Consider the following 15,795-nt stretch of genomic DNA (forward strand, 5'->3'; position numbering starts at 1 on the left):
GTTACAATGATAACAAATAATTTGATAAGTCAGGAAATTAAGCTCTTCTACTACAGGAATATAGGATGGCGGGTATCTCGGGGTAGAGAGAGTGTCCGTGTATGTAATGTTTCCTCCCTCTCTCTCTGGCTCTCTTCAGCTGCAAGCGTTTTCAACTCGGACAAGATGCAATTCAAGAAAGCACAACGAAAAAAGAAAACACTTAAGTAGCAGAAGCTCGAGTGCAAGAAGATGATATGCTGGGAAACGTATCAAGGAAACCATGTACAAGGCGTGATGATGACAGATGGACGAAAAGGAATAGACGTTAGTCGAGTATGCAGGTTAGCTCTTAGCACCAGATTGTGTGCTCTCGTGCGATGCCACCGGTTCATCTCCGTTCTCCTGCCTCATCTTGTCCACTTCCCCGTCATCGGCTCTAGCGGGATGGCCATCGCCCCTCCATCCCTCGTGGTTATTACTCGGGCGGTATTCCTTGGCATGGAATTTCAATGCATCGACTCTCGCCTCGGCCTCCCGTTGAACCTGGTGTCTGAGATGCTTGGGCGCCATTTGACCTTCACTCTCTAGACGATCCAGTTCCTCTTCGTCGCTACTACTCATACTGCTGCTTCTGCTGATCTGAGTGTAGACCACAGCTTGGCCCTCCCTCTTCTTGCGCTCGCGCTGTTCGGACTTCATGGCTTCCATCTTCTCGGCGTCGCCTTGGCAGTCGAGGGTGCGGATGTGTAGGCCAGGCAGGTTCTGGGACATGAATTCTTTAAGCTGAGGGAGGAGTTTGGCATTGGGGCGGTAGGTGCCAGAGTCGTTGTCGATGACGAGTTCGTAGTAGGCTGGGTCTTTGTTTGGGCTTTCCTTGGGGGGTCCGCCGTCGATGTCGCCTGGCGGGTGGGATGTGTTGTTCCCGCCTTCATCCGGAGGCTTGCGGTCCTTGTGCTTTAGTCTTCTGATGAAGAACTCACCGGAAAATGCTACGTAAGCTGCCACATCGCTGTGCATGGTATGCTTGCTCAGCATGTCGATGCCGAATTCTTTACCAGTCTCTGTAAATCGGAAGAGCGCATCGAGGGTCAAGACGTAGGTGAAGATTCTCCCACCCTGATCGTAGTGGACTAGTTCGAGGAACTTTTGCGTGAACTCCTTGCAAGGCGCAGGCAGAACCTTGAACTCTGTGGCGTGATCGAAGTTGTATACGCGCGCGTGCTGGTGGTGCAGTGCCTTGGATAAGACGAATCCTCGCACGCCCTTAGCGGTGAACATGCTCTTAACGAAAGGCTTGAACTCGACGTAGCGGTGGTACATGGCTTCGGGAACCGGACCGCGCATCTGCATCTGATTCGACTGGAAGTTGTACTTCTCAGGCTTCTGCTTGCCGTTCCTGCGGGACACCCTGCCATCGTTGTTGGGCTCTTTCTGGCCGAGCAAGCGTCCCAGGAGCGGCGAGTAGTGCCGTATCCAGAATTGCGGTCCAATCGTATATGCGCGCCCCCCGTTTTCATCCTCGGTCCTGCCTAGCACTTGCACGCTCACGTTCAGCGTGCCGTTCATGTGATGCGCCTTGCCGAAACATACAGCCATGGCACGCAGCGCATAGGCCCGCTTGCTCACCATGCGCTTCTTGATCGGGTATGTCTGGTCGTGTATGCCTCCCCAGTTCTCGTTTATGGAGGGAACGGTAACGTGCACGTTGCCGAGGCGGTCGTCGTGGTCTGCCGGGTCTTCGTCGTATATGCGGCACTTGAGGTTGAAGCCGGACGAGGGCACATTGGCGACCACCCACTCGCAGTCCCACACGGGATCGGTGCTCTGGCGGATCGTCGGCGTTCGCAGCGTCAACGGGGGGTCTTCCTTGTGTCGCGTGGGCAGGCCGGTGTACAGTTGCGCCATGATGAAGGGATCGGCGCTGAGCGTGTTGATGTCGGCGAGCGGGAGGTTGTTGGCGCGGTGGAGGGTGAACTTGACGGTATAGCCGGGCGGCGCGCGCGGTATGGGCGTGTCGTCGAAGCCTCCTTCCGGGCCCTTCTTCTTGCTGCCGGACGTATCCGTCTTCTGCGGCTTTGGGGGCTCGCTCTCAGCGCCGTCCATCCCGCCCTCCTTCTCCGGCACGACCGGCGCATGCCCGTTCTGCGCGGCTTCAGGCCTCGGTTCCTTCTCCTCTGCCATGGCCGCGATGCGCGACAGTGGCTCTGTCTGTAAGACGTCGGGTCGTGCGGGCTCTGCCGGCTGTTGTCGCGTCTCGGCGCAACGGAACTGTGGCGCGCGGCAGAGGCCAGCTAGCAGTGGATGTCAAATGTATATCGTCGCAGGAGCAGCGCAGTCTGCAGGCGCATGGCGTGGGCGTGTGTCAGCAGAATATGCAAGGCTGGGAAAAGAAGCGCCGAACGCGCAATCGAAGGCGGGCGCAGCGCAGGATGAGTGTTGATCGCCAGTGGGAGGCTTGACCCTGCAAAAAACAAGCCTTGCTAAGCATCAGCCTAAAGCCTGACGACGTTGAACACCAACCGCCCGCGCGACCAATCCAGCACCCACTCTCCAGCCGCCCTCTGCGTTGATTCGCCCATGTCAGCTGCCGGCTCCACACACTTTCTTCTCGGCCGTCCTGGGTGGGAAAGGGACTTGCATGTGACGTCCCAAAAGAGTCAAACCACGACAAACGGGCTGACGTCACGGCGGGTGGGACCGGCTCGACAAGCCCTCGGGGTGTGGCTGGTGGCTGTGAAACGACCGGGCCAAGAGTTTAATGCAATTGTGTTGATCTATTCAATTACAGGTTTCTTAGAGCGAAGAGTCGTCATGCCTTTGCCAGCACATCAGGCCAAAAAGCAAACCTTGGAAGTGCCGTGTCTATCACTTCTCCCATTCATCACTCGTCTATTACAATGTATATGCCAAAAGACAAACGCCGCGCTCGCTGCAAGATGCTGGTGCTAACATGCCGCTGGAAAAGGGTATCATACAAAACAGGCATCTAGACGCCCAAGAAGACATCACATCAGGTTGAAATAAAGTCCCCGGTCTTGGGACTCGCTCAAGCAGCAGCCATGGTGATCTGCTTGCCCTTCATCGACTTCCACTCTACGAACACCGCGCCGACAATCGACATGGCACCGCAAGCAACCGACACGTAGAATGTCTGGGTAAGAGTCAGATTGTAGGCCGTTAGTACGCCGCCGAGGTACTCGGGGTCGATGGCGTTCTTGAGCTCGGTTGCGCCTGTACGGAGGACGATGCTCGCATCGAGATCGGGCACGATGCTGGCGAGGTTCTTGATGAGCTGGTTGGTGAAGACGTTCTGGCCGACCGAGATGAAGAGAGCACCGCCGAGCGTCTGGGTGAACATCATGATCGCGGTACCAATGGGGATGTCGTCGGCCGGCAAGACTGTTTGAACAGCTACAAGGGTCTGCTGCATACCGAAACCGACACCAGCACCGAAGATGAACTGGTAGCCGATCCACTGCGGCGAGCCGCTGTTGACTTCCAGCGTTGACAAAAGTCCGGCACCAATTGCCATCAGGATGGACGACGTGAGCATGAACGGAGTGTAGTAACCCAGAGCTGTGACGGCACCACCGGCAAGCATCGAGATGATGACAAGTCCCAGAATGGCGGGGAGGTTCATGATACCGGATTTGGTTGCAGACGCGCCCTTGATCGCCTGGAACCAGATGGGAAGGTAGTAAACGATGAGGAAGAAGGACGCGCCCAACATGGCACCAAACCACGCGCTGCCCCAGACATTGCGGTTGAGGAACACACGAGGAGGGACGGTGGCATCCTCCTGCTTCCACCACTGAATAGTGATGAATCCACAGATGAGGACAAAAAAGATGACGAAGAGCGCGATGATACGTCCGCTGTTCCACTCGTACTTGCTACCACCCCACTGGAGCGCAAGCAACAAGCAGATGATAGCCGGCAAGAAACACGCGGTCCCGGGAAGATCGAACTTCTGAAGCTGCTGTTGCCATGTAGCCGTGATCTTCTTGCCACGACGCTTGACATTGAGAAAGGGGATGATGAAGGCAGCGGTAACGGCACCGAAGGGAAGGTTGATGTAGAAGCACCATCGCCAAGTCAAATGGTCTGTGAAGGCTCCGCCCATGCTAAAGCAAACATTAGTCCATGTCGATCTTAGATCCAAACGTCTTCTCCACAACTTACAGTGGGCCAGCAACAGACGCAATACCATACATGCCTCCAATGAGTCCCATGTAAGTAGGGCGACTGCGCAGCGGTACGGTGACCGAGATGATCAAGATGGCTCCGGAGAAGATACCAGCTGCTCCGACACCAGCGACAGCGCGTCCGATGATGAGGGCAGTCGAATTTGGCGCAACACCGCAGATAAGCGAGCCGAGTTCGAAGATGAAGAGCGCGATGAGGTATACCCATTTGATGGAATAGTAAGTGTAGAACTTTCCGTAGATGAGTTGCGTCGCGCATGTAGTCAGTAGATACGACGACCCATACCAGCCTACATCGTTGAGCGCTTTAAACTGATCTGTAATGCGAGGAATAGCTGTTGCGATGATTGTGTTATCCTAAACAGAGGCGTTAGCGCGTACTCACGTGCAGATCTCGTGGGTTGGTTTGACAGGTGTAGCCGCTGTCGATCAATGGCGTACCAAAGCCGTGGAACCGGGGATTACAGAAGGAGGCAACTTACCAACGCCATGCAGAAGACACTTAGACAAAGTGCCACGGTAATCGCAGTAAGCCTCCATTTTGTGGGGTATTCAAAGTTGTCGTCGTCGTCTGATGTTGGTTCGGCTGTTGAGTTGGGTCGCGAAGTCTTCTCTTCAACGATGGGCTGGGCAGCATCCACAGCTACACCAGCAGCAGGAGCAACGGTTTCGACAGCACCCTTCTTCTCGTCGGTAACGGTAGCTTGGACGCTGGGCGCAGCGGTTTTCTCAGAATCCGTCATGCTGGACGGGCGGAGCTGGTTTGCGCTCATGGGCAAGGCACAGAGTGAGCGTGTCGTGTATATGCGATGGTAGAAGAGAGTGGTCGTAATGCAAGTCCGGGAGTCGCCAAGGAAGCAAACAACTATCGCCTAGCTCGTCGATGTGCGAGGAGTAAGTAAACACAAGCAGCGGAAGACTCGTTGGTAGATAGGCAGGCAAGAACCACCACGGGGGCGGAAAGCACAGCCTCTATATACTACCTGACTCTGCAGGCCCCAGAAAGGAGGTAAGTAACGGGAGCGGAGTTAGGGCTGAAGGAATCAAGGGAACCGACATTTTCCTTGCCAAATGGGAGGCAGACAATCTTTCGTCCCCCGTTCCGTGCTGCGAAGGCGCTAGAATTAGCTGCCGGACAAAGCTTGGTACCAGTGGGTCTCGGGGGGTCCATTCTCCCTCGCATACATCGTATCTGGCATCTGTGCACCGAGATGACTCTCTGCTTCCATCGCAGCATGCCACCACATTTCGTCCGCGTCAAACACCCTCACGGAGTCATCCGCCTTCTCACTGGCCGCCTGAACCCCCAACATGGCGCCCCCAGACGCCCATTCCTTCACACCGGTGACTCGATGACTTTGCGATTTGCACCTGTCACTGCATCGCAGGGGCCGTCGGGAACCGAAGACCTGGATTCGAGTCTAGAAACATGGTCACGAAGCTTCGCGCCGTTGCAGCGATCTTGCGGCTTAGCTAGTGTCCGTTTGCATCAAGCTTTTATTTGGATGCCGGAGTCCGCGCGCGCCGACTTATTTTCGATGCAGTCTATGCGATGATGTTCTGACATGAACGAGCATGTTTCTCACACGTGTTGCGTTTATGGCGCAGTGCATCATTCCCTTTGTGCGCACTCACGCAGCTCATCTCAGCCCCATCCCACATCGACTGAAAGCGCGCTCTACCTAGGTATCTGCACAGCGGTGACCGCTCTCAGCTTTCGTCCGCAACCCTCATTACCACACTTGCAACAGGATGCAGCTGCCTAGAATTCCGTCCACCCCTACCGGTTAAATTTCACCGTGGTGGATCTAGTCCAAAAAGTGCTAACCCGTCCCGTTCACCGCCAAGCTCGTGTGACTCGCATTCGAGAAAAGCTTGGCGACAGATCGGGGGTTCGGGGTGGAAGAGTTGGCGCTCCCTTGTCGCTTACGCGAATGCGACGGGAGGAGATGACGCATCCTCACTGCGGGTTGTAGATTTGTGTCATGGTGGCTGGCTTGGTAGAACGGTAGGATGATTTGGGCTATTGCTACTACGTTGTTTGTTTTTGCACACAGAGCGCACCTAGATCTCGCGAGTGTATCCTCTTGAGGGTTCCTATTAGCTACGTATAATGTTGGCTTACCATATCCCACACGGTCATAGTATCTTGCTATCAGCCTTCATGTTCAGTCGTGTGTTACTATACACGACATCTGCATGCACTTTGAACGCGGCTAAGCATTTGATCGTTTGGCAGGCACGTCACACCACACATGTCATGCTGCAGGCGTAACGTTCGAGTAATATCGCACGGGGAAGCAGAGAACGGACCGATTGACGTGTTGAAGTCGCCATGTAATTCTCTAGCCTGGTCTATGTTGGATGCCTGATGGTGTTCTAAGCTTACTCCGCGGCGAAGGCAGGTAATGTGAATCCGTTCAGGCCCAGCGTTCCTGATTTCGCCCGTGGACGATTCTACTTGACATTTTCCTGGATCCAGTTCCATATTCTCTCGACGTACTCCTTGTCCAGCGGCTCGACATTCCTCAGCGCCTGTACAGACTCGCTCGTCTTTGTCGTTGAGAACTGTGGTTGCGCGGTCTTCTCTGTCAGTTCGCGGCCGTACGATTCCTTCCAAAGCCCCAACAGCTTCAGCGCAGAATGATCCGAGTCACCAGCCTGTTCTAGACGCTCTACCCATTCTTTGGGCGAAACTATCTCAAACTGATCTTCCTTCTGAAGCCACTGCAACATCTGAGTCCAGCTTGGTTCGTGGTGCGGGTTCAATACATGGAACACTGGCATTTCCCCATGTTCCTTGCGAGGACCGGCAGCTTCAAGGAACGCTTTCGCCGCAACGTCGACTGGCAGCCAATCTAGAGGCTCATCACCGAGATCAGGTAAACATTTGATGAGTCTCGCGGTACTCAACATCATGGGCCATGCCTCCTTTGTGTTCCATACCCCTGATGTGGAATCCCCAGCGAGTTGTCCAACACGGACTACTGCTATACATCCGCGAAGATTCGTCCGATTATGCGCTTCAAGGCAGATGTGCTCTGCGACCCACTTCGAACGCGAATAACCCAATGGAGATGCTGATGAGGGCTCAGATGACACCACCTCGGGTAGCTGACCAGACGCGTCGAGGGTGCCGTTCATGATGGCTGCAGTAGAAGAGCAGTACGTGAAACGCGGAGGTTGTGATCGCTGTGACTTGAGGGCAAGATCGAGCAGGTTTCGCACACCGGCGATGTTATCTTTCTCAAAACTGCGCAACTTCAGGCGGAAGTTGACAGTCCAGGCGACGTGGATGATCGAAGTCGCGTTCTCGGCGAGGTACTCGTATACGTCTTCACCCAGTCCCAGACGTTCTTCGCTCAGCTGAGACGGTATGACTTTGATTTTACCATCCGCAGCTCCTGGGGTCAACAAGCTAACCAGTCCACGCTGCTCCAATGCTTTACTGACACGTTCTCTTGCTGCATGCTCATCTGCTCCTCTGACAAGACAGTAAACAGCCTCAACATCCGATCTTTTCTGCAACAGGTCTAGAACGTGTGCTCCCAACGCGCCGGTCGCTCCCGTTAGTACCACCACTTCGATAACTCCCCTCTTCGCAACGGAGCCATTGGTAGCGGTACGCAGTGTTGAAGCCGTGAACGAGCCATACTGCTTCACCAGGTCTAACATCAGCTTCTCTTCGTCCTCACCACCGGAGTCGCTCTGTCCATGCCTCTTCCGTAAGACATAGTCTGTCAATCGTCGCACGGTACCGCAGTCCTCAACGACGCTCATCGGGAGCTGACCTTCAAAATTGGGAATCAAGCGTCTCAAACGTGTCCTCAACTGCATGCATGCGATTGAGTCGACACCGTAGGAAAAGAGATCTATGTCTTTGTTCAGTTCCGCCGTCTGACCCGTCATACTCTGAATGAGGCCGATTAGATGCTGGGGCACGTCGTCGTCGCTTACTTCAAGTGACGAGTCGGAATCTTGTGAGCCATAGGCGCTGTTAATAGCGTCTTCAAACCGGGACTCTGCCGCTCTCCGGATAATGGTTCCTTTACTGCTCTTCTCGAGTGGCTGATCTTGGTGAGGTAGCGGAACGAGCATGTCAAACGATATCCTTGCATGGTCCTGGCTTTCGCTGTTCAGCTTCTCGACTTGTATTCTAATGGCGCCTAGGAGCTCTTGGTCTGACATGTTACTTGACTGTTTTGATCGCAGGAGAAGAGCACCTGGGAAGGGTCTGTTATTGCCAAATATCAGCACATCGTCGAGATAAGGAGAAGTCGCGATAGCGTCTTCTAGGGGCGCCGGATCGAATTTCTTTCCGGTTATCAGTGTGAGTTGCGAATCTGCTCGCGAATGGTACAACCATGCGTCCTTAATGGTCGGATGTGCTGCAAACAAGTCGGCAGTTGCAAAAGATGCGTCCGGTCGGTTTTGTTTGGCCTGTTCCAAGTCAGCCGGTCGTCTTGTCGTATAAGATCCTGCAAGGTACCATATGTGGCCATCCGGGCTTGATAATAAGCTCGGCTAGGTCCCCTTCGCGCTTCTCGAACTCTACCAATTTCGGTGGGTTGTAGTTCCGCAGATATTGCCAATCGTCGTCGGCGGCAAAATCGCGATATGAAGACAGAATGAAGCCACACTCTGCACTACCAAATCGGGAGATGAGATTAACACGGCTCTTTACTAATCGGTCGCCCACTTCTGCTGGCAATGCAGCGCCTCCAACGCCCACAACATCCATGTCTTGGAGCAGCTGCAGACCCTTCTCGTCGGCCTCCATCATTTGAAGTACATAGGGTACGGATGAGAAGTATTTGACTTTGGGTAAACCTTCCGTCGCCGCGTACGTCTTGGCCACATCCAGGCATTCGCAGATGTTGCGTGCTGTGATTGGTACATCTTTGCCCGGGAAGAGCCAGATCATAGCATTGCTCGTCCAGCACCGGAAGAGATCCGCGATGCCGCCATGGTAAAGGGGCGTTGTAGTGAAGGATGCTAGGGCAGGAATCTTGGGGAGATGCGGAAGCACGCCAATAGCCGCACGATGGGATTGCGGGATCGGTTTTGGCAGGCCTGACGAGGTTCCAGACGTGTGGTGTAAGTACGCAATGGATCCTTCATCTACGTGAAGAGGTTCGACGCTACTCTCTGGTGGGGTCTGGATCACATCGAGAACGTCTTCTGCACCGCTCAGTGGTAACAGCGTCACTTGTAGCCCCAGCGTACCTTGTTCCTTTGCCAGCGTCTCGGTCTGCTGGGCCCGTTCAGTATGGGCAACATCGTAGAAGAAGTCAGTAACCTCGCACGCTGTGCAGAGATGCAGGATGGCTGCTGGCTGGCATTGTGGTGCTATCAGAAGAACGGAGTACCCTAGTCTGATCAGACCCAGCCAAGTGAAGAGGAATTCCGGAGAGCTGTGGCACAACAAGGCTACAGTCGCTAGCTTGCGAGATGTGCCAAGGCAAGTTGTGAGGCGCGAGGCGAAGACGTTGGTGCCCTGGTCAACTTCTGCAAATGAGAGGACGCGGTAGTCCCATTCTCGCTGGTTGGGTCGTGGTATAGGAAAGCCAACAGCTGGGAGTAATGGATGATGCTGGGATTGCTGACTGAGGAACTCGCTAATGTTTCGGTAGGACTTCGGATTGGTGTTCAGGGCTGCCGCTTGGCCGAGCGTGCAGACGAAGTAGTTGTTCTGCATTTTGGGGCGCATAACGAAATGCCCAGGTAAAGAGGACTATCTGGTCCAATAGCCTGTGCGACTGGATTGTGAATGCGTCAGCTTCAAGTGGCGTGTGCAATACTTGCGGCCACAGTGACAGCGACAATGCAAGCGCCATTAGTCGTGACATCATCTTGGCTGCAAAGGCAGTAGCGACCCTGCAGCTGCTCCTTGGGCAAGCTACTGCATGTACAACACACATGCGACTATATCTGATGGAAGGATGAGGCTGCACACAAACCCTCACGATGGCAGCAGGTGTTTGATTTCCTGTAAGCTCTGGGACGATAGGTCAGCTGCTGCGCGCACGAACCATGCGTTCAACCAGGTCATGCCCAACCGAATGCAGCCTTCCAAAGCGAGCCGCCACTCGATCGCATCGGATGCAGTGAGTACGGTCCCGCGAGGGGGTCATGATGGCAGACGGCGTCACGAGACGGCTAAAAGAGGCTCGAGAATGTTCTGCGTGCGACAACGGCTGGAGAGCGTCGCACACCCGCGTAATCGGCTTACGACAGGTGTTACCGTGTACTGGCAACGCCACAGTGACTATCGTGTTTCTGGGGTAGCGAATGCGGGCAACGTCGACGCCTCAATGCTCGACCCAGTGACTAGTGTCTATCGACGTGTCACGGATGTTGAGTTGTTGCAATACTGTACGGCGAGTGTTCACTGCTGGCGACGTCCAGACGGCGTACCGTGCGCCTCATATGTAGAATGCGGCACCATGTCTGGCATGTCTGACAAGCTTGGAGCATTGGACGCATCCAGCGCCTCTCCGCCCTCCGCCCAACGGGCTTATATCCGACGCGGCGCAACCAAGACAATGTTTTGGGACAGAGGTGGGGAAAAGGTGCAGCTAGCAGCGCGGCGGTGTATGGCAATGCGAATAGCTTCACGAGGAACATGGTGCGTCTTTTAAGGCAGATTTGGCAAGGGCCGTGATTGGTGGTGCCGACTGCCCATATGCATTGGGCCGGTGGATACGTCGTTCGTCTGTGCGGCCCGAGGAAGTGAGCATATGCGGGCCACCCAGCAAGGCAATACGCTAGGTAGTCGCAGCCGGAAGTCAGGATCCGGCATTCTCGAGCGACGGCAGCCGTGTTTGCTGTGGCTATGCCGCATGTTTCTGCTGCTCGAGAGCCGCCGGGCCTGCTGCGACATGCGATGGCATCTGAAACTGTGCGACGTCGAGGGTGCGGTGAGCATGGTGCAAGGCGCCCGTTGTTTTTGGGCGGCCGCTGGTGAGGAGTGGAGCTCGGCCCGCCAGACGATGCTTGACCGTCTCTGAGCAGCCCCGTGCGCGTCAGGCGATGGGGTTTGCACAGCGAAGGCGATGCACAGGCGCGTTGACCTGCGACCATGTTCCTTTGTCGTGAGCCAAGCAGGTCAACACATCGGCGCGGGGCGGTATGTCGCGCAGCCAACCACGGCGGGCCTGGCTGGGGGCTCTATCCGAGGCGTGACGGGTTTGGCATCAGTCGTCGCCTGAAACACACACGGCGACGCTGACGATGGCCGCTCGCGAGGCTGCTGCTGCGTGCCCGGCGTCGCGCAACAGCGTCCGGATGTTCGGCCTTGCCCCAACGGCGCTGCAAATGAGCAATTTGCTAGCGGGCGGCTTTCGCATCAGTCGCCCAGGTAGCTTTTGATCGCGTCTGAGCGTATCTCGAGGTGCAATTGCCCTAGCTGCTAGAGGCAAGCACGGCCGACTAGCGCTGTTTGCCCAGCCCGTGCGCGGCAGCATATATTCCTGCCCTCCCCAGCAACACCCGCCTCTTCTATCCGTTCACCCAAACCAGCATTAAATCACGCTGTAAGTCCCACCTGTGCTGCGCCCGAAGCCCCCCTCCATATAGTGCGCCCATTGCCCCCTTCACTGCTTCTCCCAAGCCCCAACCCGCGCCCGCTCCACCGCTGCCGATCTCCCGCTGACTCTGTACCGCGCAGGCATTGATATTCTCTGCCCCATCCACAACAATGCTCTACTCTTCCATCATCGTCGCCGCCGCGGCTTTCGCCGGCCTCGCCTCTGCGCAGAACTCGACTGGCAGCTACAACACCCCCATCCCATGCTGCAGCGTCGACCCCGGCACGGTGCCCCAGGACGACAAGCAGGCGTGGTGCAACGCCAACCAGAACACTTGCGTCTCCGCCTGCGGTGGCCAGTCCTCGGTCGCCAGCCAGGGCAACAACTGCAACTCTGTTGGTGTACCCACGGCCACGTGCAATCCTTCCGCTAACACATGCCTAGCAAACGCTTGAGTTCGACTGCAAGTGCAGGAACGAGACTGATATCACCTCTGCGCTGGGGAACTACGAACAGTCCGTCGAGGGCCAGATGTGCCGTTACTGGTACGACCAGTGTGTCACCGCCAGCGGCTCCGACGCTGCTGCCCGGTTCGAGTGCGAGCAGGCCCGTGACGCCGAGTGCGGTACCGAGAAGTTCGACGCCGCCGCCACGTCTTCAGGCGCCGCTTCCTCTGGCAGCCCCTCGGCCACCAACAGCGGCTCTTCTCCAGACAACACCGGCGATGCCGCCGCCAGCGGAGCCTCCTCTACCCCCACCGAGGGTGCTGCCGTCCGCAACGCCATGTACGGCGCACCTGCCCTTGCCGGTGGTCTTTTCGCCCTCTTCGGCTTCGCCTTGTAAGCTGGCAATACTCTAGATGGATTGCGGGCCGGTCCCAGTTGGACGGTAATGAGGATGGATTCGCGTCACGGATACTCGCATGGCGATACCACATATCGGGAGTTACGGCATAGCGTACCCAGCGCTTCGACGTTGGCGTCACATTGCTTGCACTGCTATCTATTTGTTCACGGCGGCTGAGGAGAGATGACGGGAGTTTAGGAGGATACTTAATGCGATGTTATGAAAGGACACACGACTTGTAATACCCAATACTACCAGTACCGCCATTGCGCTGTCTAGTTCTGTTTCAGTGATGCCTTCCCACATGCGCGCATCACATCCACCAACATGTGCCGATGCGGAGGCTTGGTGATTGTGTACATGTGGACGCGTCGCGTCTTCCCCGCATCTTCAACTGCCATGGTTTGCGCAGGGACGTGTAGTCTACCATGGTTGTCAGCTGTAGCGCTAGACCGTCGCCCTATTGGTCAATGCGCAGATCAGCCGGCTCGAAGCTCAAGAACGATAAGCGTTATGCAGTTGAACCCATGCCCACATGACGCACGTCTCCGAAATCGTTCCTAGACCCAACATCAAGTAGACTCTACCGTCGGAGCCGCTCTCTGCTCAGTACTTCACGACGCCTCACCGCCAACAGCCCGCCTGTTGACTAAAGCCCAGCCTTCGGCATCGCCGTATCACAAGCTCACAGTCAGCTCCGAAGCCGAGGCCAGGCGGATACCAAGACAGCAGGTGAAAGCCGCACCCCGAGCAGACGACATTTCCCTACTGACTGCATCTAGACATCATAAATACAAGGTCGTGGCTGTCTCGAGACTCCTCTTGTTCGCGGCCCACTCACCTACTCACTACGTCACTCCCCATCATCACCTACGCCAAAATCTGCGCAAGCGAGTTGCAGAACCGATCCACGCTCCATACACGACGAATCTTCAGAGAAGACGGTATACCTCGACAAAAATGGCGACTCTCAGTGCTGGACGTAAGCACAAGGTGACGATTGTTGGCTCCGGCAACTGGTATGTGGTTGCATCAGCTCCGGTGCGAGGGGAGATGGCTCCCACGCGCAAGCCATGGACAGCCGCTGAGATCAAGAGCTAACGGCCACAGGGGCACCACCATGGCCAAGCTGGTCGCCGAGAACGTCAGGGAGCATCCGTCGCTGTTCGAAGAGACCGTGCAGATGTGGGTGTTCGAGGAGGACTACACCTTCCCAAAAGAGTCGCCTCACTACAGCGGCTCCGACAAGCCCGAGAAGCTCTCGCAAATCATCAACAAAGTCCACGAGAACGTCAAATACCTCCCCAACATCAAGCTTCCGTCCAACGTCGTCGCCAACCCCGATCTCCCCGACTCTTGCAAGGACTCGACCATGCTCATCTTTGTCCTCCCACATCAGTTCATTGCACGTTCAAGCCAGCAGCTGGTCGGCAAGATTCTGCCATATGCGCGAGCTATCTGCTGTACAAAGGGTGTTGATGTCAGCGAGAAGGGCATTCGACTCATGTCCGAGACCATTGGCATGACGCTCAACATCTATTGCGGTGCCCTATCGGGAGCCAACATCGCTTCCGAGATTGCCCAAGAGAAGTACTCCGAGACGACAGTAGCGTACGACCCGCCACCAATGGACTCGCGCAACCCTACCCCCAGCGGCTCGCCGAGTGCCTCGCAGACTGATCTTACTGCTCATGTTGATCTTATCGACCCCAGTAAGAAGAAACCCAGTAAGCGTTCGGCGCATCTGACTGCTCTCCCCAACGAGTACCCCCCTCTATCGCACGAGAATGTTCGAAAGCTCTTCCATCGCCCTTACTTCCACGTACACATCGTTAACGATGTCGCTGGTGTCTCGCTGGGTGGAGCGCTGAAGAACATCATTGCGCTGGCTGCAGGCTTCGTGGACGGCTTGGGCTGGGGAGACAACGCAAAAGCAGCGGTCATGCGTGTCGGTATCTTGGAGATGGTCAAGTTTGGCAAGGCTTTCTTCGGAGAGAGTGCTCGTACAAGCACCTTCACTGAAGAAAGTTGTGGTGTTGCCGATGTTGTGACCTCGTGCATGGGTGGTCGCAACTTCCGCTGCGCAAAGATGGCCATCGCCCGCGGCAAGACCATTTATGAGATCGAGCAGTCTGAGCTCAACGGTCAAAAGCTCCAGGGCACCAGTACTGCCTATGAGGTCAACGAGTTCTTGAAGGCCGAGGGTATGGAGGACGAGTTCCCACTCTTCACCGCTGTCTACAATATCTTGGAGGGTAACAACAAACCCGAGGATATTCCTCAGCTCATTGAGAAGAAGCCATGACTAGAGGAACCCAGGCTTTAGACGTCCGACACATAGCGGTGGGCTCTTGATTCGATAGACTACATCCAGACTTGAAAGCGAATACCCCTTTAGGTAGAATAGACTCCCCTTGAAATCTCGTCGGATCGTGCATCCCGACGCCAATATACCCACGTACCGTGTGCAATCGCTGCATGGCCATGCAAATGAGCTTGTTGCATTAATTCCCAGCACACCTGCGTTTATAAGCAAACCATCGTACAACACCCGCAGCACCCAAACAGGCAGATTCTGACAGTGGGGACGAGCGTCTGTGTACAAGAATGATCATTTCTGGATATTCGCATACTTCCAAACATATAGAAACTTTATAAGCACTGCATATAGGCGATACGACATGTGCACCCGGCCGCGCTGTTAATGCAACCGACTGACGCATGTACCTCCGAACAGCATCGGACTTTAGAATTGCCTTGGCAGGATCGACGTTTAGTTTGGCGCTTGAGTCCGCGGAGCAGCATCCATGCCAACTACATCATGCCGAACATGGATCACTCCCAGCTACCGATCACTGACTTTGTGGAAGACCGCCTGACTGCAGCCTACACACGCGTCAGGAATGCGAGATGGTCCACCTTACACGAGTGAGCTGTGACTCGTGTTGTGGTAACGATATGCAGGGACACCCACTGAGTGGGTAAAGCGAATGAGATCGTGTGCGGAAGGATTGATTGGTAATGCGAAAAAAACTTAGATCTTCACCCGTTTCAACCGCATCTAGGTTTGCTCATTGTGGGTGCGCTTCGCATCTCTAGCCCTGTCTAGCTTCTCGGCAAGGCACGTCAATCGTTAATCAAATCTCAAAGATGACGACATGGCCTTGCTTTAACTCCGATGCCTCCTGCCTGAGGGTTTGTCAACTTCCCGATTTTTTGGCCTGGTGTCCCCG

The 15,795-nt window shown here is 55.4% G+C and overlaps 5 protein-coding genes across 5 annotated transcripts; 2 read left to right on the top strand and 3 right to left on the bottom strand.

The window, feature by feature from the left end:
- Positions 1–324: 324 nt before the first annotated feature.
- On the bottom strand, positions 325–2,163 carry J4E85_005174 (uncharacterized protein; the record flags this gene model as incomplete). The annotated part of the gene is made up of 1 exon (XM_051469424.1): positions 325–2,163. One exon carries the CDS (start codon positions 2,161–2,163, stop codon positions 325–327), a length of 1,839 nt encoding a protein of 612 aa, XP_051326255.1.
- An 865-nt stretch (positions 2,164–3,028) lies between these two features.
- Positions 3,029–4,960, bottom strand: MFS1_1 (MFS sugar transporter; the record flags this gene model as incomplete). The annotated part of the gene is made up of 3 exons (XM_051469425.1): positions 3,029–4,106; positions 4,165–4,544; positions 4,670–4,960. 3 exons carry the CDS (start codon positions 4,958–4,960, stop codon positions 3,029–3,031), a joined length of 1,749 nt encoding a protein of 582 aa, XP_051326256.1.
- A 1,684-nt stretch (positions 4,961–6,644) lies between these two features.
- J4E85_005176 (putative NRPS-like protein biosynthetic cluster) lies at positions 6,645–9,885 on the bottom strand (the record flags this gene model as incomplete). Its single annotated transcript, XM_051469426.1, has 2 exons — positions 6,645–8,627; positions 8,677–9,885. 2 exons carry the CDS (start codon positions 9,883–9,885, stop codon positions 6,645–6,647), a joined length of 3,192 nt encoding a protein of 1,063 aa, XP_051326257.1.
- A 2,001-nt stretch (positions 9,886–11,886) lies between these two features.
- On the top strand, positions 11,887–12,559 carry J4E85_005177 (uncharacterized protein; the record flags this gene model as incomplete). Its single annotated transcript, XM_051469427.1, has 2 exons — positions 11,887–12,111; positions 12,161–12,559. 2 exons carry the CDS (start codon positions 11,887–11,889, stop codon positions 12,557–12,559), a joined length of 624 nt encoding a protein of 207 aa, XP_051326258.1.
- A 963-nt stretch (positions 12,560–13,522) lies between these two features.
- J4E85_005178 (Glycerol-3-phosphate dehydrogenase [NAD(+)]) lies at positions 13,523–14,867 on the top strand (the record flags this gene model as incomplete). Its single annotated transcript, XM_051469428.1, has 2 exons — positions 13,523–13,581; positions 13,673–14,867. The coding sequence occupies 2 exons, from the start codon at positions 13,523–13,525 to the stop codon at positions 14,865–14,867; spliced, it is 1,254 nt and encodes a 417-aa protein (XP_051326259.1).
- Between the last annotated feature and the right edge of the window lie 928 nt (positions 14,868–15,795).

The sequence above is a fragment of the Alternaria conjuncta genome, assembly GCF_024043145.1.
Source record: "Alternaria conjuncta strain BMP 0040 chromosome Unknown scaffold_7, whole genome shotgun sequence".
NCBI classification, from domain to species: Eukaryota; Fungi; Ascomycota; class Dothideomycetes; order Pleosporales; family Pleosporaceae; genus Alternaria; species Alternaria conjuncta.